This window comes from Pantherophis guttatus, chromosome 16 (assembly GCF_059756535.1).
Source record: "Pantherophis guttatus breed Tessera chromosome 16, ASM5975653v1, whole genome shotgun sequence".
NCBI lineage: Eukaryota > Metazoa > Chordata > Lepidosauria > Squamata > Colubridae > Pantherophis > Pantherophis guttatus.
Genome location: NC_142078.1, coordinates 3,155,031 through 3,179,180, shown reverse-complemented (window position 1 = coordinate 3,179,180; position 24,150 = coordinate 3,155,031). Strand labels below are relative to the sequence as shown.

At 42.1% G+C, this 24,150-nt stretch overlaps 1 protein-coding gene, 1 long non-coding RNA gene and 1 pseudogene across 5 annotated transcripts in view; 1 reads left to right on the top strand and 2 right to left on the bottom strand.

Moving 5' to 3' along the window:
* Positions 1 to 1,409: 1,409 nt before the first annotated feature.
* On the bottom strand, positions 1,410 to 24,042 carry LOC148111749 (uncharacterized; annotated as a pseudogene). The gene is made up of 2 exons (XR_015730148.1): positions 20,731 to 24,042; positions 1,410 to 9,406 (listed from the first exon to the last, which is right to left on the bottom strand). The product of XR_015730148.1 is annotated as an uncharacterized LOC148111749 (transcript).
* LOC148111748 (uncharacterized) overlaps positions 9,803 to 24,150 on the top strand; it is a 31,715-nt gene continuing 17,367 nt past the window's right edge. For all 3 annotated transcript variants that reach the window (XR_015730214.1, XR_015730213.1, XR_015730212.1), the window contains exon 1: positions 9,803 to 16,052. This is a non-coding gene — a long non-coding RNA (uncharacterized LOC148111748). The remainder of the gene's footprint in view (positions 16,053 to 24,150) is intronic.
* On the bottom strand, positions 18,418 to 20,706 carry LOC148111750 (uncharacterized). The gene has a single exon (XM_087879799.1). It carries the CDS (start codon positions 20,490 to 20,492, stop codon positions 19,041 to 19,043), a length of 1,452 nt encoding a protein of 483 aa, XP_087735925.1. The 5' UTR covers positions 20,493 to 20,706; the 3' UTR covers positions 18,418 to 19,040.

Sequence of the window (24,150 nt, the reverse complement as noted above, 5' to 3'; positions counted from 1 at the left end):
TATTGTTAATCTTCTTGTTCCCTAATTTCAAATGTCAATTTACTCATTTCAGCACACTCCAAGATTTTCTTTTTTTTTTATTGAAAAAGTTTTTCAAATACAGATTTTCCTCCTTTTCCCCCCCTTCTCCCTAACCCCCCCTCCCCCTCCCCTCCCCCCATGGCTTCTTCAAAATAAAATCACTGATATCAAATTAAATAATACTTTACCATCCTTTTACACCCCCCCCACATGCTAACCATTTCTTTCTAACATTGTTATTATATCCCCCTTATACTATACATTTCAAAGCAACCTTCAGCTATAAAACTATATAATAAATCCTAATTTGGCATTTATTCAACCCATAATCTACCCATTTCCTCCACCCCCATACATATATCTCTTAATTCAAATCATTTACGTATATTAATATCTGAACCTAACATCCCTTTTCCTAAACTAAACAATCAGTAACCTAACCTATCCCCACCCATTTTCCTACAGGTCTACCATACATAATATTTTAATATCTTTGTTCTTCTGCCCACACCACACCACTAAAAGATATTTCCATATATAAACAAAATCCTCAAATGACTTTAAGTTTGTAATCCATATGATATCTTCTGTAATGTCTTTCAACTAGATTATTAATTCCATCGCCTATGTTAGGGTAACATTATGTTTCTTCCTTCTTGGAGACTTGATACTGATACCGTTTGGAGAGAAGTCTTTTTCTTTAAAAAGAGTTTGTTTGTGTGGCAGGATGGCGTTAAAACTGACAAAGCCAGACAAACAAGCAGCGGGGGGGGGGGCATTTATAAACCATATGAACAAGTTTTGAACTTGCAGACTCAGAAGAATGGCTTTAAAGACCTAAAAGAATTTGTCTTGGAGGAGATGGCAAGACATGATGAGATTGTGAACCAGAATCTTGAAAAATTCAGGCAGGAAATTAAAGAGTTGGTACAACAAAAATATGCCAATCTGAAACAAGATTTTCTTGATAACGTCGTCATCCGTGGGTATCTTCTCACCTTTCCAGTTTCTAGCAAATACAATTCTAGCTGTCGTTAAAACATTCACAATTAAATATCTCATTTCTCTGTCATATATTTCTGGTAAAATCCCCAATAAAAATATATCTGGTTTAAAGTCAATATGTTTCTTTGTCATTTTTTCCAACCACCTGTGGATTTTAGTCCAATATCTTTTAGCTTTTGCGCATGTCCACCACATATGGTAATATGTGCCCGGGGACTGATGACACTTCCAACATTTCTCCGATTTGTTCTTGTACATTCTGGCTATTCTCGCCGGGGGTAGATGCCACCTGTAAAACATCTTATACAAGTTTTCCTTATATGCTGTTGACATTGTCATTTTATAATTCTGTGACCATAATTTTTCCCATTTCTCTAACTCAATCCCATGACCCACATTTTTCCCCCATGCAATCATTGTTTCTTTAACTTGTTCTTCTGCCAATTTTACTTCTAATAAATGGCTATACAATTTTTTAATCACATGGTCATCAGAACCTATTAAAATTTTATCTAAGTTTGTCAAGGTGCTATAAAAACCCTCCTTTTCAGAATCTTCATCATATCTAGACTGTATTTGCATATATGAAAACCAATCCATTTCAAGCTCTTGTTCTTCTAATTCTTGCTTCGATTTAAGTTCACCCCATTCACCATATCTAACAATTTGTTCCTTCCTAAACGTTACTGCGTGTGAGACTGCTTCAATAGGTGATAGCCAGACTGGAATTTTTAAGTAGTAACATTGTTTGATCTTCTCCCAGTTTAATAACAAAGACTCTCGTATCATATGTCTTCTAAAATAACCCTGTATTTTTGTACTTTTATACCACATAAAAGCGTGCCAACCCAACAATAAGTCATGTCCTTCTAAGGTCAACAATCTAATATTCCTTAGTGTTATCCATTCTTTAATCCACATCAAGTTACAAACTTGATAATACAATTCCCAATCCGGCAAACCAAAACCTTCTCTTAATCTAACATCTTGCATCAATTTTAATTTTATCCTTGCCTTTTTGCCCTGCCATATATATTTTAACACCATTTTATTTAAATCTTCAAAATATTTTTTCCCCAACTTAATTGGAATTGTCTGAAACAAGTATAGAAGTCGGGGCAGTATATTCATTTTAATAGTTGATCTTCTCCCTATCAATGATAACTGCAAATTCTCCCATTTTGTTAGGTCTGTCGCTATCTGTTGTTTAAGCTTATCATAATTATTCTCCTTAAGAGTACCACATCTTGCTGTCAAGTGTATTCCCAAATATTTAACCTTATTCATGACCTGCATCCTTGATACTTCCGCCAATTCTTCTTTCTGTTTTTTTAACATATTTTTTGTCAACATCTTCGTTTTGTCTTTGTTTATTTTCAACCCAGCCACTTTCCCAAAATCTCCTATTTTATCTATCAATTTGTTTACAGATTGAAGTGGGGGGCGGGGCTGGTGTCGCAACGAGACAGCGGGAAGTTTTCGGGGCTCCGGAACTACCACTGATATCTCCACTGCGGGACGATCCAAATTGGATCTCACTGTCCTGTTGAGACAATGATAGAGGAGGACACATTCTGTTGATCCCAGGGACACCGCAAAATCCCTGGTTGATCCAGGAGAAGCTCTTTTTTCCAGCGCTGAAGAGGCAGCCATTAAGCTGCTGAAGTTGGGACAGCCCCGAACGGAAGAGAATGAGTGAAAGTGTTACGATCTGGTGAGAGTTTTTTTCTAATTTGATTTTACAAACACCCTGAAGAGTAAATGCAACTAGGATTTAATATAGAAGTAATTTAGCGGCGGAATTGAGCCTGAATTTAAGTTAATTTTCCTAAAATATAAACTATTCCTATGTGTGGATATCTGCGGAAAGTTTTACTTTAAACCTAACTGGACTGGACTGGACTGGACTGGAAAGGAGGCTTACTTTTTTATTGAATTTTTGATGTTGACTGAGATTACTAATTTTGGAATTAGATTTGTCATTTTTGTTTTTGGCAGACCTTTATTTTTTTTAATATTCTTTTTGCTATATTGCTAATTGAAAGCAGAAGTGAAAGTGGAAGAAATAAGAGACTGCCATCTAGTGGATTGAAACGTTGTATCTTCTTTTTGTTTTTTTTTAACTGAGGGGAAAGGGAAAAAAGTAGCAACTGTGTTATTTTTCAAGGTCAATTGGCTAACTTACAGATAAAATTTAAAAAGGACATCAAAGAGTGCCTACAAGTTTGTTTATACAGGTGTCTTGCTGAGAAAAGCATTGTTGAAAGGCGATTAAAACTGGAAAGAAGAAAATAACAGCGGCTCTGGAAAAGAGAGCTGTTAGACTAAGTGTGCACAAGAAAGAAATTTTGAATGTTACACAGTTGTGGACTTTTATATAAAATGGAAATTCTTTCTCTCTCTAGCTCCACTCTTCCACTTCACTAATAATTATATTTTTAAAAACATTTTAAAATATTGGAACAGATATATACATATATTTTTTTCTCCCTTTTTTATTCCTTTATTCCTTCACAATAAATGTTTACTTAATTGGATTAAGGTACATAAGAGCCTGAAGAAATTCGTGTTTTTTTTTCTTTCTTCTTTTTTATTTTTTTAATTTACTGATTGGAGATTGTTATTTGAATGGGTTTTTGGCTATTTTACACAATTGGATTAAGACATACAAGAGTCTGAAGAAATTTTCCCATTTTCTCCTTTGGTCTCTTTTCTTTCTTTCTTTTTTTTCTTTCTCACTTGTTGATTGGAGATTTTTACTTGAATTTGTTTTTGGCTATCTCAGATGATTGGATTAGGGCACACAAGAGCCTGAAGAGTGTTGGTTTTCTTTTTAGGGTTTTTTTTTTCTTGCTTTGCTGCACTATCCTTTTTTCCCTTTTTTTGCTTTTTTCTGTTTTCTCTTTTTCTCTTTAACCTTTTGTAATCTCCTGCCATCTACAAAACGGATTAGGGTTGAGAAGAACCTGAAGATATATTACCCTACTGTGTCGAATTGGATTACTTATAGAAATGAGCAAAAAAGCAGCAGTTATTAGTTCTGCCGGATCGACCCCTTCTTCATCACCAGCGGGAGGACAACGATCAATACAGACAATGATTCAGCAGGAAAAAGAGAAAGAACGTGAGAAAGAAAAAGATGCGACAATGCGGATGATTTTGCAAGGAATACAAGACATAAAATCTAAAATAGAGAAAACAGATGAAAAAGTGGAGAATATACAACAGATGATGAAGAAATATGAAGACAGACTTGAAAAAAATTGAAGAAAAAGAGGAACAAAGAGATAAAAAAATCAGAGATATGGATTATAGATTAGAAGAAGTTGAACGTGATAGAAGCGGCTTAGGATGGGAGATGGATAAATCAGAATTTTACTTAAGATTTCAAAATGTGGAGGAAGAAAAAGGAGAAATTTGGCGGAAAAAATGATAGAAATTCTTGCAGGAGCTCTAGAAATTTCTAAAGAAAAAATGTTTGATGGCGTTGATGAAATATACCGAGTATATACTAGATATGCAATGAGAAATAAACTACCAAGAGAAGTCCACATACGATTTACCAAAAAATCAATCAAAACACAAATATTTCAGATAGCAAAAGAAAAGGCGTTACAATACAAGAGCAAGGAAATTACGGTGCTGAAGCAAATACCGAGAAGAATAAGAGAGCTGAGAAGAGAGTATCAATTTTTGACAAAAATACTGCTCCAGAAAGGAGTGAACTACAGATGGCTGATAGCAGAAGGATTGGTGTTTACATGGCAAACACAAAGATTCAAAATAGATTCAATTGACAAAGCTAAAGCATTTCTTGTGGAATATATAAGAGAAAAAGATGTGCCAAGAAGGGAAGAGTCACTGCTCCAACTAGAAGAAGAGGATCTCCTGATGATGGGAAAGGAGGAGAGCGCATTAGAAGGCGCAGTAGGAGGTGCCATAGAATACAAGGAACAACGTGAATTGAGACCTAATAGATCAACAAAACCAATACAAAAAGTATAAACATGGAGGAGAAAAAATTAATCACAATAAATATAAATGGACTTAATATAGCAACTAAAAGAAGAAAGATATTTCACAAATTGGAGAAATTGAAAATGGACATAATTTGTTTACAAGAAGTGCATATTAAAAGCAGCATGAACCACTTTTGGTACAGCCCAAACTAGGGAAACTATTTGCTTCACTGCCACAATGTAAGAAAAGAGGAGTGGTTTTGTACATTAAAGATACAATATTAGCAGAAAAAAATTATGAAGATGGAGAAGGACGAATTCTGATGGTGGAAATAACAGACAATAACAGGAAAATATTGTTAACAGCGATATATGCTCCTAGTGGCAATCAAGAAAACTTTTATAGAAAATTACATTTGAAAGTAATAGAGCTGGGCTACGAAAACATCTGTATGATGGGAGACTTCAATGGAATAGTAGATGAGAAAATGGACTACAGTACACAAAAGACAACAAAACAAAGTAGGAAAACTTTGCCGAAATCTTTTTTTAAGATGATAGAGGAAATAAACTTAAAAGATATATGGAGAGAAAGAAATGCAGAAAATAGACAATATACTTTTTACTCCAATAGACATTTATCATGGTCTAGAATAGATATGATATGGTTGACAATGGACTTGACCTCGAATATAGAAGAAATAGCCATAGAGGCTAATACCTGGGCAGATCATAATCCAATGATGATGAGTTGGAAAGGACAAAGGAGAAGGTCCAGATGGACTTTAAACACTACAATTTTAAAAGAAAAGGATTTCCTACAGAAGATGGAGAAAGAATTAGCTTTTTTTAAAAAAAGAAAATAGAAAAGAGGATACATCACTGCAGAATCGATGGGACACCATGAAAGCCTATGCCAGAGGCCTGATTATAGACTATATAAGGAAAAGAAATATTAAGAAAAGACAAGCATATAAAACTTTAGAGGATGATTATAAGACATTAGAAAAAGAACTGCAGAAGTTCCCACAAAAAAAAGACATTAAAATGAAAATGGATACGATTAAACATAAAATGGGATTATTAGAGAAAGAAGAGTTAGCACAAAAAATCAGGAATGCTAAACAGAAATATTTTGAAGATGCTAATAAACCAGGCAGATGGCTAGCTTATAAATTGAAAAAAGAAAGAAGCTCAAGGAAAATAACTCAGCTAACAGATGATCAAGGACAAATTAGATTTGGAAATGAGAAAAAGAAGAACATTGTACAAGACTATTACAAAAAGTTATATGAAAAGGAAAAGATAGAAGAGGAAAACATTAAACAATATTTACATAAGGCGAACTTACCTCAGATCCCAAAAGATATTGAGATGATGTTAGAAGGGAATATAACAATGATGGAGTTGACAGAGGCTCCATTAAAAAACAAAAAAGTGGGAAAGCACCAGGTCCAGATGGATTACCGGCGGAATATTATAAGACTTTGCAGGAATCACCGAGTCTCCCATTACTAGAAATTATGAATGAAGTAATGTTACAGAAGGAAATACCCAACTCATGGTTAGAAGCATATATTACACTTATTCCAAAAAAAGATACTGATCTACAACAAGTCAAAAACTATAGGCCAATATCCTTGTTAAACTCAGACTATAAAATCTTCGCTATAATATTAGCAGAAAGACTTAAAAGATATCTAAATAATTTTATACACCCGGACCAAAATGGATTTCTGCCAAAAAGGCAGATTAGAGATAATTTGAGGATAATTTTGGATACATTGGAATATTACGATGCACACCCAGAAAAGCAAGTGGCTTTGATGTTTTTAGATGCACAAAAAGCCTTTGACAATGTGAACTGGCGATTTATGATATTACAATTGAAACAGATGGGCTTTGGAGAGAAATTTGTTCAAGCTATAGAAGCTATATATTATAAACAAACAGCCAAAATAATGATGAATGGAGAGATGACAGAATCTATTGAAATACAAAAAGGAACGAGACAAGGATGTCCATTGTCACCATTGTTGTTTGTGTTAACACTAGAAGTACTAAATAGAAATATTAGAGAAGAAAAAGGAATAAAAGTAATGAAAATTCAAAATCAAGAATATAAATTGCAAGCATTTGCCGATGACTTGGTGTTTATCTTGGAAGAACCACATTCCACGCATTTATATGGTGTCCCCCCCCCCCAATGGATCCCTTGATGTGTATAAACGGCGCTGCTATGACTGAAGCTCTTTCCACACTCCAGGCATTTATGAGGTTTTTCTCCTGTGTGGATCCTTTGATGTACATAAAGATTTCCCCTCAGACTGAAGCACTTTCCACACTCAAGGCATTTATGAGGTTTTTCTCCTATGTGGATCCTTTGATATACATAAAGATTTCCCCTCAGACTGAAGCTCTTTCCACACTCAAGGCATTTATGAGGTTTTTCTCCTGTGTGGATCCTTTGATGTATATAAAGATTTCCCCTCAGACTGAAGCTCTTTCCACACTCAAGGCATTTATGAGGTTTTTCTCCTATGTGGATCCTTTGATATACATAAAGATTTCCCCTCAGACTGAAGCTCTTTCCACACTCAAGGCATTTATGAGGTTTTTCTCCTGTGTGGATCCTTTGATATACATAAAGATTTCCCCTCAGACTGAAGCTCTTTCCACACTCAAGGCATTTATGAGGTTTCTCTCCTGTGTGGATCCTTTGATATATATAAAGATTTCCCCTCAGACTGAAGCTCTTTCCACACTCAAGGCATTTATGAGGTTTTTCTCCTGTGTGGATCCTTTGATGTGTATAAAGATTTCCCCTCAGACTGAAGCTCTTTCCACATTCCAGGCATTTATGAGGTTCCACCCCCTGAATGGATCCTTTGATGTGTATAAAGGGCGCTGCTATGACTGAAGCTCTTTCCACACTCCAGGCATTTATGAGATTTTTCTCCTATGTGGATCCTTTGATGTGTATAAAGGTTTCCCAACTGACTGAAGCTCTTTCCACATTCCAGGCATTTATGAGGTTTTTCTCCTGTGTGGATCCTTTGATGTATATAAAGATTTCCCTTCAGACTGAATCTCTTTCCACACTCAAGGCACTTATGAGGTTTCTCTCCTGTGTGGATCCTTTGATGTGTATAAAGATGTCCCCTCTTACTGAAGCGCTTTCCACACTCCAGGCATTTATGAGGTTTTTCTCCTGTGTGGATCCTTTGATGTGTATAAAGGTTTCCCAACTGATTGAAGCTCTTTCCACACTCCAAGCAGTTATGTGGTTTTTCACCTGTGTGGATCCTTTGATGTACGTAAAGATGTCCCCTCTGACTGAAGCTCTTTCCACACTCCAGGCATTTATGAGGTTTTTCTCCTGAGTGGATTCTTTGATGTGTATAAAGATGTCCCCTCTTACTGAAGCTCTTTCCACACTCCAGGCATTTATGAGGTTTTTCTCCTGAGTGGATTCTTTGATGTGTATAAAGATGTCCCCTCTTACTGAAGCTCTTTCCACACTCCAGGCACTTATGGAGTTTTTCTCCTGAGTGGATCCTTTGATGTGTATAAAGGCTGCTGCTGCGACTGAAGCTCTTTCCACATTCCAGGCACTTAGGTTTTTCTCCTGAGTGGATCCTTTGATGTCTATAAAGATGTCCCCTCTGACTGAATCGCTTTCCACACTCAAGGCATTTATGAGGTTTTACTCCTGAGTGGATTCTTTGATGTCTATAAAGATATCCCCTCTGACTGAATCTCTTTCCACACTCCAGGCACTTATGAGGTTTCCCTCCTGTGTGGATTCTTTGATGTATATAAAGATGTCCCCTCTGACTGAAGCTCTTTCCACATTCCAGGCATTTATGAGGTTTTTCTCCTGAGTGGATCCTTCGATGTCTATAAAGATGTCCCCTCTGACTGAATCTCTTTCCACACTCAAGGCATTTATGTGGTTTTTCTCCTGAGTGGATTTTTTGATGTCTATAGAGGGTGCTCCTATCACCAAAGCTCTTTCCACACTCCAGGCACTTATGAGGTTTCTCTCCTGTGTGGATAATTAGGTGGCTTTGAAGGTTTCCTTTTCTTTTGAAGATTTTACAACATTCTGGGCACTGATGTTCATTTTCTTCCTCCTGGATCCTTCGGGGCTTTCGGGATCTTTCAAAGGAACCTCTGCCCTCCAGGCCTGTCTCGGGGTCTCCGCCCGTTTCCTCCTCTCCGCATCGCCCTCCAGGCAGCTGCCTTTCCCGGGCTCCCCCTGGGCTCCTCCTGCCTGCAGCCCCGGAGCCCCCCGGCCTTTCCCCGCCGTCTCCAGGGGAAGCCGTGCCGGGACTGGGCAGGGCTGCTCCGTGGGGCCCGCTCTCCTCTTCCTCCTGCTCTCGGGCGGTGCCACTTTCCTGCATCCATCCTCCGTCCTCCTGCATGGGAGAGAGAGAAGAGGGTCACGGCTGCGTCCCCTTCCCCACAGGGGAGGCCCAGGTCCAAGCCCCCCCCATGCGGACCTGAAAGAGACCCTCCCGGACTACGATTCCCAGCATCCCCTGCGCCAAACCTGCATCAAACGGCCTCCTCTGTCGCCGATTCAGGCAGCTTCCCTCACTGCCTTTTTTGTTTCCGGAAGTGGAGGCTTCACGCCCTTTTCTCTCCACTAGTTCCGCCTTTTCCCTTGTAGGATCCGCCCCTTGGAGTCCATTTGCCCATTGCTGACATCCCGAGCGTGACCAATCAGCGTCCTTCTTCCTGCAACAAGGCACATGGCACCTGCGCAGTTCCGCAAGTTATTACGGTCCGGGGCGGAGGTGGGACGGGGGGGGGGGGCTTTCTTTGAACTTTGGGGTCCGGTCTCCCCCCCCCATATTGAGGCCGGCGGAGGTCAGGGGTTGAAGCCTTATATGAGCCCATGAAGGGGAGCCAGTTGGGTCTTTTCTGGGACCTTTGGAGACCCTGAGTTTGAATCAGCCGCTCTTTGTGTCCTGGATTCCCTCTTTTCATTGAGGGAAATCTCTTTGCTACAATATTCTAATAAATTGCCTTTGAATGCTCCTCCCACTCAGATCCTCATGGAAGCAAGTGTACTGTGGCTGAAATCTATTGCTAATTTGAACTTTATTGTTCTGGGTGTGAAAGAGCTTCTCCCTGCCATTGTTTGATATAATCTATGTGGATTTCCCAAATGTGGGGACCTATTAAGACCATCCCCAAGCATCTGAAGCTCTCAGTTGGATTCCCTGAATGGTCCCCTTGTCTTCCAGCAGAAACCCCTACAAGGGACTCTCTAAGGCCAAGGAAGCTTTGTGAGATATGAGCCATATTCTTAAAAAGCCCCCACCCTTTTAGCCTTAAAACCCCTGGCTTTTCCCCAGGCGCTGGGAGGTCAGACAAGGAGAAGGTGGCATGGATTGGCCCCAGGTTTTTCTTTCATGGTTTTTCTTTTATGTTTTAATGTGTGGATACTTTTGAAAACACCCTTTTGGGAGCTGCACAGAGTTGACCGAAATATGGGCAGTTATAAGAACGTTTTAAATGAAGAAGACTCATTGGGGACCTGTTTGATCCTCCCACTAGGTGCAGAGACTGGGTGTTCCCCAGTTGCCAGGATAGGGAGAGTCCCCCATTCCTCTGCTTTCTGTTCATCAGCTAAATGCTTAGCAAAAGGTGCATCTAGCTCAGTGGTGTCAAACTCTTATTTCCTTCAGGGCTGCATCAGGGTTATGTTTGACCTGGGGGGGGGGGAATCCCTGGGTAGGCGTGGCCAGCTCATCTTCACTCTTCTTTTTTTTTTTATTGAAAAGTTTTACAAACATTTCCCCTTCCAACCCCCCCTCCCCTCCCACCCCCATCCCCCACTTCCCAGAGCAAAATACAGGGTATAACATTTGACAATCATAAGCTAACATAAGCTAATTATCTATAGCCTCCTATCCCCCCCTTGAACTTTTAATTCCCCTTTTACTAAACTAAGTTTAAGTACTTTATAAAATCTTTTTGATCATTCATAAGCTATTTGAAATTCTTTAGTCCGATATTTGCCTTGAATATAATCAATCCATCTTCTCCATTCTAAAATATATTTCTCATTTAAATGGTCCGTTAGATATGCTGAAATTTTCACCATTTCTGCTAAATTTACTTCTTTTAATGTCCATTCTTGAATAGTAGATAAATCTTCCTTCTTCCAGTACTGTGCCACCAAGAGTCTTGCTGCAGTTCTTAGGTTCAAAATCAAATTAGTCTCTATAGCCGTACAATCTGTGGAGTAAACTTTATCTTCTTTTTAAGGATATTTAAGGATATTTTGGATAATCCACCATATTTACACAAGCTCAAAATTTGAGAGAAAATTTTTATAAAATGTTTTATAGATGGCATTTGGATCCCAAAAAGTTAGCTTGTATGTACCCAAACCTACAACCCAAATGTTGGAGAAGTGATTGTGTTGATTCTAACTATTTTCATGTTTGGTGGACTTGTAAAAAAGTTAAAGCATTTTGGATGAAAATATGGTGGATTATTCAAAATATTCTCATCTTCACTCTTCTTGTGGGCACCTGAGGTGCCCAAGTGCTATGACAGGACTTCCCTCAGACCCTCCCTCCCTCATAATCTTCCTTCCTTCCTCCTGCCCTCCCCTCCCCTCCCCTCCCTTTTCTTCTTTTTCCTTCCCTTTTTCCTTCTTTTTCCTTCCTTCCTCACTTCTCATCTTTCCTTCTATGCCTTTTCTCCTTCCTGGCCCTTCTTGGATGCTCAAATGCAAAAGGGGAAACATTTCTTTTGCTTTTAGTTTGTTTTCCTAATCCTTTGCCGGTGAAAATGGAGCTGGGGGCGGAGGAGTGCAGGCGGCCGTTGCAACTGAAAACTGGGCCTGGTAGGGCTACACGCTTCCCTCCCGAGCTCTGTTTTCGCTGGCAGAGGCATTGTGGGCCAGTCCGATCTGTTCCCCATGGGCCAGATCCAAGCACCCTTCAGTTTGACACCCCTGATCTAGTTCCTCCGATTGGGCAGTCCGTCGTATACACCTCTGGCAACCTCATTCCGTTTTCCTTTCATATCAACCCTCCTTCCCAGCGTCTCGTCTCCCTCCCTGCCCACCCCCCAATCTAGGCCTTGGGCTCCCGGGCCTGCCCTCTCCGTAGAGATCCTTCCGGACTTCAACTCCCATCATCGCGTGAGCCAAACCTGCATCATCCGAGCTTCTCTGTCGCTGATTCAGACAGGTCCCTCATTGCCCGTTTTAGTTCTGGAATTGGAGTCTTCGCGCCTTTTTTTTCTCCAAAAGCTCCGCCTCTAAATTCGGAGGGACCACCTCACGGAGTCATCCTGCCAATCGCTGCTTTCCTCAGAATGTCCAATCGGTGTCCACCTTCCTCCAATCAACCAGATGTCGCCTGCGTGGTGCCGAGGTCTTGGAAGTGGGGCGGAGCTCCCCTTGAACTTTGGGGGCTGATCTCCCCCCCCTGCACCCTCCATATTGAGGGAGGGGGAGGTCAGGGGCTCTTCTGGGGCTGCGGCCTCCTAGCAACCTCTGAAGGGGAGCCAGGGATGAAGGCTGGGAGGGGAGAAAGCCAGAGACCCTGAGTTCAAGGGTTGCACAGCTCCCTTTTCAGTCCAGCCCACCTCACAGGGTTGTTGTTGGGGGAAGAGAGGAGGAAGCTGTGCTGGATGGGAGGAGGGGGAGGGGCTTCTGGGGGCTTCTCTTCTTGCAGACGTTTCATTGCCCAAAGTAGCTTCCTTCCTCATGGCTAAAAGGGAGGGGGGCTCAGAGAGCTCCAAAGACCCCTCAGTTCAACCCTCAGCTGCAAATATTCCCCTTCATTTTGCTCCATGTCTTCTCCGCCTTATTTGTAAAAATAAATCCAGGATTCTAATAAATTCTCTATATGGATTCAATAACTGAGAAATTTGTTTTTAAGAAGCAACTCCATGGCCTCTATTTGATCCAGGAGAATTCTTGTTCCGAGATAGAAGAAGAGGGAGCCAAGCTATTCTCCAAAGCCCCTGAGGGTAGGACAAGAAGCAATGGGTGGAAACTGGAAGTTTTAAAGAAGATATGGGATAACCATTTGCCTGAAATGCTGTAGGGTTTCCTAAGCAGGGGGTTGGACTAGAAGACCTCCAAGGTCCCTTCCAACTCTGGGATTCTATTCTAATTCAGAATTCATGCACAAAAGCAGACCAGCTCCAGTTAAAGAGGACCTAAGGATGAAAACCTCCTGCCAATGTTTCCTGCTAGTGAATTTCCTCTCATTCCAACACATAATTGTTGGAAAAAGGAAGCAGAAAAATCGGGCAATTTTGATAGGATCTAAGCTGGTTTCTTTCTGGATCTCTTTAACTGCTGGATCCCTCAACATTTGGAACTTGGCCAAAAGAGGGTCATGTGCCTTGGGGGTTCAGCATCATTAAGCTATGCGGTATTTTATTTTGGCAAAAGTGGTTCAACTGAGACGGGATTATGCTTTCTGTCCTGGATTGCTGTATGAGAAACGATGCCTGAAGTTCAAACTTTTGAGGAGAGAATTTCTCTCCCGCTGTCCTTAAACGTGGCACCATCCAACAATACTTTGGGGTCCTTGGGGATGTTTCAAAGTGGCCCTCTGGGATATCCAAGGGCAGGAAATTTCGGGGGGACGAACCCATTTATTTAGGTATGACTTCTATTAAATTTGTAGAGCAGCCCAACTCCCAATAACTCTGGGTGGCTTATTGTATGGGGAATGGGGATTTTGCGGTATCCTTCCCCCAGGAGTGGGGAGGGAATGGGGATTGGCTAAATCCACATCAGACGGTTGGGAGGGGATTCTAACTTCTTTTATTCCTATTGTATTGCCTTAAGGACCCCAGATCCTGCTTTGCTTTCGCCCAACTATCAGTTCTTTCTCAATAAAAGGATCCTTTTGAAATGCAAAATTTCAAGAGTCTTTACTTCCTTGATTAAGGGGGAGAGGCCTGGCTTTACAGGTAGCCCAAGGGTGGGTGGGTGTGAAGAGAACTTGCAAATGTGCTGGCAGATAAGCAGGTGTGTTGCTTTGCCAGCCGGCTGCAAGAATAAGAGAAAATGAGGGAGGCGGAGGGCCATATCGCAGGGCACCCTGGCCCCAGCAGCAGCTGCAACAGGAGCCTCTCCAAAGAGGGTGTGTGGGAGGAAAATATATACACACAGTCTCAACTTCTGCATCAGGTTTCCAAGGGCTCAAAAAAGATTGCAAAATCCAAATATGAAGGGGGCAGTATCGGAGGGGATTTCCCCCTCTGCTGTAGTTTTCCAAAGGTCCTTCAGAAAGGAGGAGCAAAGAGAAAGGAGAAGCTGGATCCAGGGAGGGAGGGGCTGGTAAGGCAGCTAGAGGTGGGGAGGGGCCGGCTGACTCAACCCTGCTTACTGTCTCTGGGACGTATTTTGCAGTTATCGCTCATGAGTTTGATATATTGCCCCCAAATTGTACAGGTAGTACTAGATCTTTACAGGTAGTACTTGGCAAGAAATGGCAGTGTTGATTTTTATTTTACCCTGACATTAGACTCAAGTTCCTTCAAATGTTGCAAAGTCAGAAGATATAAATGATATAAAAGATATATACGTGGGCCCCGTCCCCCAAACTGGCCATCACCCCCCACCCCCCCAGTGGTGGGGCCAGCACCTCAGGCTCCCAGAACTGAATTCCTTATTTCCATTGAGAGGAATGCATGACATTTATACAAGCGCACGCAGACAATAACATAGAAGCCAATAAAGACTCTACCAGCTGCTCCCAATGCAGCATCTTCCCGCTTGTCTGGAACTGTAGAAGGCCTCCTGAATGTCTCTGGAGATTCTCCGTCATCCAGGTCATGGTTGTCCCAAAGGTGCTTTTTCAAGAAGCAGCTGGACTTTCTGGTTTTCCTTTGAAGGTATTTCGCTTCTCATCCAAGAAGCTTCTTCATTTCTGACTGGAGATACTTGTACAATTAGCACAGGAGCCCCCAGGGCTGTGTGCTCTCGCCACTTCTCTCTCTACACCAAGCGCTGCATCTCAAAAGATCCCTCTGTTAAAGTACTGAAGTTTGCAGATGACACAACAGTGACTGGTCTCATTCGAGACGACAATGGATCTGCATACAGTCCGGAGGTTGAACAACTAGCCTTGTGGTGCAACCAGAACAATCTTGAACTAAATGCACTCAAAACCGTAGAAATGGTGGTAGATTTTAGGAGAAACCCTCCTATACTTCCACCCCTTACAATACTAGACAGTAGAGACTTCAGCCACGGCACACTTGCTCCAATTAGGCACTGAGTGGGATGACTATTTACAGGCAACTTATGAAGAGTATTAAGAGATTTCCTTTAATGAAAAGAAGGAATCCAGGACACAGAATCGGGTTTCATTTTATACTCCATGAAGTAGAAAAAGTACAAAATAAGAGTTGATTGCATTGAAGAAATCAGGGTCGATAAAAATAGATTTAAAAAGATAAAAATAAAAAATCAGATTTTAAAAAATTTAAATCAGATTTTTTTGGTCATTTTTTATCAAATTTATTTTAATAAAATACTTTTGGGGTAAAAATCTAGCTAAAGATAATTTTCTACTCAAGATACATTAATAATGTAGTTTATTCATCTTGAAATGGAGCTTGCTTGTGTAGCATGAAGCTGTATATTCTGCAATATTTAAATTTCTGGTAAACTCATTCAATGAATCCAAGCTCTGCAAGCGGAGATAACACGGACTGCACTGATACATTCACACAATTCCACAGTAACCATGGGATAAATCATAAAGCGCAGGAATATTCCTTTATCCCATTCTTTTGCAAATCTATGTAGACTACAAACTCTATGATTGTGGGAAGAGAAATGCATCTGTACCACCAGGCTCCCAGTGTGAGGAGAAAGGGCAAGCAATAAAAATGGAAGTGAAGCCTTCTAAGCAGCTTATAAATGTATTAAAGAGCACCTGTCATTTCAGATCCATCAGGGCAGCACCTGCTAGCGGGCATCCACTCACCTCCTGCCAGCCACGACCCTCACCGAGCTGTGTCCCTGCCGCATCACCAGCCATCCCTTGAAAGTGAACGGGACTGTGGGTGAGTCAACAGCGGGTCTGAGGAGGAGACACTGCGGGACAGAGATGAGGGTTGCTCTTTAAAAAGTATGATATAAAAAGGTGATTTAAATCAAGCCTTCTTAATAGTGATTTGTATCATCATTTAAATCGACATGATTTAAATCAATTCCAACCTGGAAGAAATCATCCAGCTCAGTTAGTTACATCAGAGACATGGACAGGAACATCCCATAATATTAAGGATAACCACTGAAATGAGCCTTGCATTAAAAGAACATTCACATGGGAAATGGCACCAGGAGTCTCTGTTGTGAAAAGGTACAATTTCAGCCAGTTGTACAATCTAGCATGTACAATTGAAACAGTCCTTTATTATTCAGCCTGAGAAAGTCCCTTATTTGGCAGTTATTATTTACCCTTATTGTCTTCTTTACCCAATTGAAGTAAAGATAAATAATTCCTCTTATTGGAATTATAATTATTATCACGAATATCATTATTCTGTTGCTTTCTAGATACACTGAGGGCTGATGCACTTGAGACAAACATTTATTAATGTTTTTAAAGAGGGTACAGAAAGAAATGATACGTATATTCAGTGCAGTGGTGGGTTTCAAATTTTTTTACTACCGGTTCTGTGGGTGTGGCTTGGTGGGCATGGCATGGCACAGTGGGGTGTGGCTTGATAGGCATGGCAGGGGAAGGATACTACAAAATCCCCATTTATTCCCTTATCAGCTTGGACTCGGGAGGCAGAGAATAGATGGGGGCGGGGCCAGTCAGAGGTGGTATTTACCGGTTCTCCAAACTACTCAAAAATTCCGCTACGGGTTCTCCAGAACTGGTCAGAACCTGCTGCAACCCACCTCTGATTCAGTGTCAGTAAACAAATGATGAAATGTTAAATACACTGATTGCTTATGAAGTTTGAACAACAGAAAACCTTGATTCTAGATAACATCCCACAAGAGACAAATTCATGGGTTGCATTAGTCCAGAGGAGCCAAAGTATCCAGTGCAGGATACTAATCTACATATAAGCGAAAACCACTCACGCATTAATCACGAAATCTCCAGAACCGTAAAGCCTACAAGCTTGAAATTTGCCACCTATGTTCCTCTTGGCTTCTAGGTGCTCACTAAGAAAGGATTTTTTGAAACGACCATCAGAGCATTAGTATTTCCTATATTATTATAACACGCTCTGATGCTAATTAGTTAGACGTTCAACTCCCCCTCCCAACTTGAAAATAACTCTGGAGGGAATGGGATAGCATAGGAGAGGCTTCTGTGGGGAAAGCCTCATGGAGAGAAGCAGCTAGAAAGCCTGAGGGAGAGAAGCGGAGAGGCTTCTATGGGGAAGCCTGAGGGAGAAAAGGGATAGGAGCAGATCTATGGGGCCAGCCTGAGGGAGAGAAGGGGATAGGAGGAGATCTATGGGGAGGCCTGAGGGAGTAAAGGGGATAGGAAGGAGGGGATCTATGGGGCCAGCCTGAGGGAGAGAAGGGGAGAGGAGATGACAGGAGAGGCTTCTGGGGGACCAGCCTGAGGGAGAGAAGGGGAAAGCCTAGTAATGGGGGACTCTCGCTATCCTGACAACTGGGGAACACCTAGTCTCTGCACCTAGTGGGAGATCAAAGAGGTCCCCAATGGGTCTGATTCATTTGAAAAATTCTTATAACTGCCCATCTTTCAGTCAACTCAGTGCAGCTCCCAAAAACCGTTTTAAAAACAAAGAAAAACCTGGGGCCAATCCATGCCACCTTCTCCTTGTCTCATCTCCCAGCTCCTGGGGAAGAGCCAGGTGTTTAAGGCTAAAAGAGTGGAGGCTTTTTAAGAATATAGCTCATATTCTTAAGAGTCTTGGTAATACAGTGGTCTAAAGCACCCTGTTATTAACACAGCTGCCTGCAATTACTGCAGGTTCGAATCTTACCAGGCTCAAGGTTGACTCAGCCTTCCATCCTTTCTAAGGTAGGTTAAATGAGGACCCAGTTTGTGGGGGCAATAAGCTGACTTTGTATAAATATACAAAAGTATGAAGGCTATTGCTTAACACCTTGTAAGCCACTCTGAGTCTCCGGAGAAGGGCGGCATATAAATCAAATTTTAATATATATATATATATATCACAAAGCTTCCTTGGTCTTAGAGAGTTCCTTAAAGTGGTTTCTGCTGGAAGACAAGGGGACCATTCAGGGAATCCAACTGAGAGCTTCAGATGCTTGGGGATGGTCTTAATAGGTACCCACATTTGGGAAATCTACATAGATTATATCAAACAATGACAGGGAGAAGCTCTTTAACACCCAGAACAATAAAGGTCAAATGAGCCCTAGATTCAGCCACAGCACACTTGCTCCAATGAGGATCTGAGTGGGATGACCATTTAAAGGCAATTTATTAAGAGTATTGTAACAAAGAGATTTCCCTCAATGAAAAGAGGGAATCCAGGACAAAGAATCAGGTTTCATTTTATACTCCAAACAGTAGAAAAAGTACAAAACAACAGTTGATTGCTTAGAAGAAATCAGTGGATAGAAATCAATTTAATTTTTTTTAAAAATAGATTTTTTTTATTGAAATCGGGTTTTTTATTTTTAGCAAATTCATTTCAATAAAATGCTTTTGATGTAAAAATCTATCTAAAGGTCATTCTATATTTAAGATGTATTAACAATTTAGTTTATTCAGCATGAAATGGAGCTTAGTTATGAAGCATGAAGGGGTATTTTCTGCAATATTTAAATTTCTGGGAAACTCATTCAATGAATCCAAGTTCTGCAAACTGAGATAATTATTCTGTTGCTTTGTATGTACACTGAGAGCTTAAGACAAATTCCTAGTGTGCCTATTCACACTTGGCCAGATTTAATACGCAATTCAATTCAATTCCTGAGATACACTCTGGAACTGAAGGTTTTTCACACTCATGTTTATAATTTTTCTCCCGCATGAATTGATGGAGGCCCCTACACTGAGTATAGCTCTTTCCACACTCCAGGCATTAATGTGGTTTTTCTCCGGAATGGATTTTTTGATGGAGTGAAAGTTTTCTTCTCTGACTGAAGCTTTTTCCACACTCCAGACATTTATATGGTTTCTCCCATGAGTGGATTTTTTGATGTCTTTTAAGGTGTCCTCTCCGACTGAAACACTTTCCACATTCGAGGCATTTATGTGGTTTTTCTCCTGTGTGGACACTTTGGTGTCGACGGAGGCTACTACGCTCAATAAAGCTCTTTCCACACTCCAGGCATTTGTAGGGTTTTTCTCCTGAGTGGATTCTTTGATGTCCGTCAAGGGTTCCTTTCTGACTGAAGCTCTTTCCACACTGCAGACATTTGTGTGGTTTTTCTCCTGTGTGAATCATTTTATGTCCATACAGAGTTCCTCTCCTACTGAAACACTTTCCACATTCAAGGCATTTATGTGGTTTTTCTCCTGTGTGGACTCTTTGATGTCGACGGAGGTGTCCACCCTCAGTAAAGCTCTTTCCACACTCCAGGCATTTGTAGGGTTTTTCTCCTGTGTGGATTCTTTGATGGCTATCAAGACTTCCCCTTTGACTGAAGCTCTTTCCACACTCCAGGCATATATTTGGCTTGTGGATTCTTAGATGTTTTTCAAGGATTTGAATTGTTTTGAAGGATTTTTCACATTCCCCACATTCATACTCCTCTTGTAAATGGACTCTTTGATGTCTATAAAGATGTCCCCTCTGACTGAAGCTCTTTCCACACTCCAGGCATTTGTGAGGTTTTTCTACCGAGTGGATTATTAGATGCCTTTGAAGATGGTCGTTTCTTTTGAAGGATTTTTTACATTTTGGGCATTCATACTTTTTTTCTTCTGAATGGATTCTTTCATGTATATCGAAGTTACTCCAATGATGGAAGCTCTTTCCACACTCCAGGCATTTAAATGGTTTCTCTAATGAATGGATTCTTACATGTTTTTCAAGGATTTGAATTGTTTTGAAGGATTTTTCACATTGCCAGCATTGGTACTGGTTTTCTAAATGGAGTCTTTGATGTGAATGGAGATTTTCCCTTTGACGGAAGCTCTTTCCACACTCCAGGCATTTATGAGGTTTTTTTCCTGAGTGGATCCTTAGATGCCTTTGAAGATGATGATTTCTTTTGAAGGATTTTCCACATTCTGGGCATGGATATTCCTTTGCTTCCTCCTGGATCCTTCGAGGCTTTGGGGGTCTTCCGAAGGAGCCTCCGCCCTCCAGGCCCATCTCGGGGTCTCCGCCCATTTCCTCCTCCTCGCATCGCCCTCCAGGCAGCCGCCTTTCCCGGGCTCCTCCTGGGCTCCTCCCTCCTGCAGCCCCGGAGCCCCCCGGCCTTTCCCCGCTGTCTCCCGGGGAAGCCGTGCCGGAACCGGTCAGGGCTGCTCTGCGGGGCCCGCTCTCCTCCCCCTCCTCCTCCTGGGCAGCACCTCTTTCCTGCATCCGCCGCCATCCTCCGTCCTCCTGCAGGGGAGAAAGAGAAGAGGGTCACGGCTGCGTCCCCTTCCCTGCAGGCCCAAGCCCCTGCCTCCCACGGGCCTCCCGGGCATTCTCCAGGCGGCCTGCCCCCCTCCCAGCCTCCCGTCTCCCTCCCCGCCCGCCCCCCAGACTAGGCCTCGGGCTCCCAGCCCTCCGGAGAGACCCTCCCGGACTTCAACTCCCAGCATCCCCTGCGCCCAACCTGCATCAAACCGCCTCCTCTGTCGCCGATTCTGGCAGCTCAGTCATTGCCCGTTTTAATTCCGGAAGTGGCGGCTTCATGCCCTTTTCTCCACTAGTTCCACCTCTTCCTTTGGAGGATCCGCCCCATGGAGTCCTCCTGCCAATCGCCGCCCTCCCCAGAGCGACCAATGGACGTCCGTGTTCATTCAATAACCCAGATGGTGACTGCGCGGTGCCGAGGATGTGGAAGGGGGCGGGGCTCCACTTTAACTTTGGGGTCCGATCTCCCCCTCCCAGCCGCTCTGTATTGAGGCAGGCGGAGATCAGGGGCTCTTCTGTGGCTGCGACCTTATAGCAGTCTATGAAGGGGATCCAGTGATTAAGGCACCGGGTAGAAAGCAAGAGAGCAGAGTTCAAGTTTTAATCAGCCCCCCTTTCTGTCTAGCCCACCTCACAGGGTTGTTGTTGGGAGAAAAGAGGAGGAAGGTGTCATCATTGGGAGAAGACCTTGTCTTCTTGCAGGCTTTCTCCTTTGTTTTGTTGCATATGTTCTCCACCTCATTTGTAAAAATAATAAAGGCAGGATCCCAATAAATACATAAACTCACTATGTGTGACTCACTCAAGTCTGTTTTTAAATAGCAACTACATGGTCTCTATTTGATGCAGGAAAATTCTTGATCCTGGATGTAAAAATTCGGAATTCATGCACAAAAGGAGACCATCTCCAGTTAGAAAGGAGCTAAGGAGGAGAACCTCCTGCCAATGGTTCCTGCCGGTGAATTTCCTCATAGAGGTCAATAGCTCGTTGTTGGGAAAAAGGAAACGGGAAATCATGCAATTTTGACAGGATCCAAGTTGGTTTCTTCCTGGGTCTCTCTAATTGCTTTATCCCTCAACATTTGGAACTTGGCCAAAAGAGGCTCATGTGCCTTGGGGGGCCATGTCTGCACTTAAGCAGAAATAATGGGGGGAGCTCACCTGGGATGATGGAACAAAACACAAAACAGCACGGCAACACAAAGGAAATGTGATGGGAAGTTGACCCGGAGCTACATTAATGTGTAGAGCTTCCTTTGGCAGAGGCAGTCTACATCCAAAGATCTGCATTTTGTGCAAAAAGATGAGAAATGGGCAGCTTGAGTGATTTGTCTGGTTGCCTCCTAAAGGCATTTGCTTGGCATTGGAATGAAAAGGTGGAGCAAGTGAAGTTTCATAGGGAACCTGCCATCTCTTAGGGAATTCTGAGGGCTTTATGACCTCATCCATGCAGGCTAAACTGCCAGTTACTGTCAGTTGTCAGAGTGAAGATGCCTTCAAGAGGTTAGTCAGTCTTCAGAAGAGCTCCTGGACTCTGGGAAATCTTCCTTCTTATTTGCAGCCAATTTATCAGAATTGCATTGCGAGAGTGAAAATGCCCATTTGGCCTCTTCTTAGGAAAGGGAAGCAGAGAGAAAATGAGAACACCCGGCTGTTTTTCCTGTTACTTTTAATTATTGGTTGATGAATTTGAATCATGTTTTAATCTCCAAACTCAGGCACCAAGTTTGGTGTGGAGCTGAAAAGGACTTGATTTCCTGAATTTGAAACTTTTACCTTTGCAAATGTGTTTCTTTGCCCACCTGAAAATACAGATCATCAGTTAATTCAAGCAAAGCAAAAACATTCATGTTTTTAAAGAGGGTACAGAAAGAAATGATACATGTATTCAGTGTCAGTAAACAAGTGATGAAATGTTGAATACACCGATTGCTTATGAAATTCGAACAACAGAAAACATTGATTCTAGATAACATCTCACAAGGGACAAATTTATGGGTTGCATTAGTCTTTCGTAGCTGGGTTTGTGTCTTTCTTGAAAGTTGCATATGTATTCAAAGACTTTCAGAATACTTTTGTTCTCACATATCAAATAAAGAGCCTTAGTCCAGAAGGGAAAAACATGTATACTTAACCTGAAAAAAGAGGCAGACTGCCATGTTCAAAGGGCTAAATACAGGGGTGAAATCCACTTACCTTCGCTACCGGTTCGGGAACAAGAGCTTTTCACGCACGCACGCTTCTTCTGTGCATGCGCAGATGGTAAAAAAAGGGACGTAATGACATCTCAGGGGTTCGGCAGAGCCGAGTGCTGCTGGCACTACCGGAAAGAATCGCGGGGTGGGGGGGGATTTCACCGTTGGCTAAATATGTCATTTTAAATTTGTGATGAAGCGTAAAATGTGAGACAACAGCATCACACAGTCCGTTTAACTTGCTGTGAATCCACTTGCCTTCTTAGACTTTGCTCAGTCCTCTCCTCCTCTGCTCTAGGCCTTTTCCCAAGGGTTGTAATTGCTGGGGGAGGGGAGATGGTGGGGGGGAGGCTGGTTGCATAGAACATCTGTGAGCTGATGTTCAAAGTTATCCAGAGGAGCCAAAGTATCCAGTGCAGGATACTAATCTATATATATATATAGCGAAAACCACTCACCACGAAATCTCCAGAACCGTAAAACCTACAAGCTTGAAATTTGCCACCTATGTTCCTCTTGGATTCTAGGTGCTCACTAAGAAAGGATTTTTCAAAACGACTATCAGAGCATTAGTATTTCCTATATTATTATAACATGCTCTGATGCCAATTAGTTAGACGTTCAACTCCCCTTCCCAACTTGAAAATAACTGGAAAGAAGGGGATAGGATAGGGGAGGCCTCTGCTGGCAAAGCCTCATGGAGAGAAGAGTCTAGAACGCCTGAGGGAGAGAAGGGGATAGGAGGAGATCTATGGGGCCAGCCTGAGGGAGAGAAGGGGATAGGAGGAGATCTATGGGAAAGTCTGAGGGAGAGAAGGGGATAGGAGAGAGATCTATGGGGCCAGCCTGAGGGAGAGAAGGGGATAGGAGAGATATCTATGGGGAAGCCTGAGGGAGAGAAGGGAATAGGAGGAGATCTATGGGAAAGTCTGAGGGAGAGAAGGGGAGATGGGAGGATCCATGGGGAAGCCTGAGAGAGAGAAGGAGAGACAGGACGATATATGGGGAAGCCTGAGGGAGAGAAGGCAATAGGAGATATATCTATGGGGCCAAAGGAGAAGAAATTACTCTTTATATATTCATATATGTTGGTTGTTGCATTTCACTATCACGACTCCATGATGATAAACCACATTGGAAATAGTTTTTGGAGACTGTGTCCTGCATACCTGGAAGAGAAGCCAGGACCCTCTGAGGGATGTTTCCAAGGGCAGGAAATTTGGGGGAACTTTTAATAAATTTGGAGAGCAGCCCAATCCCAATGACTGGGTGGCTTGCAAGAGAAAAATTAACAGATTAACAGAGTTGGAAGGGACCTTATAGGTCATCTAGTCCAACCCCCCGCACAAGCAGGAGACCCTACACCATTTCTGACAGATGGCAGCCCAGGCTCTTCTTTTTTTTTTATTGAAAAAGTTTTACAA

Bases quoted from the DNA above. Each gene is read 5' to 3' on its own strand.
- LOC148111750 (XM_087879799.1), bottom strand. From the start codon at position 20,492: ATGCAGGAAAGAGGTGCTGCCCAGGAGGAGGAGGGGGAGGAGAGCGGG.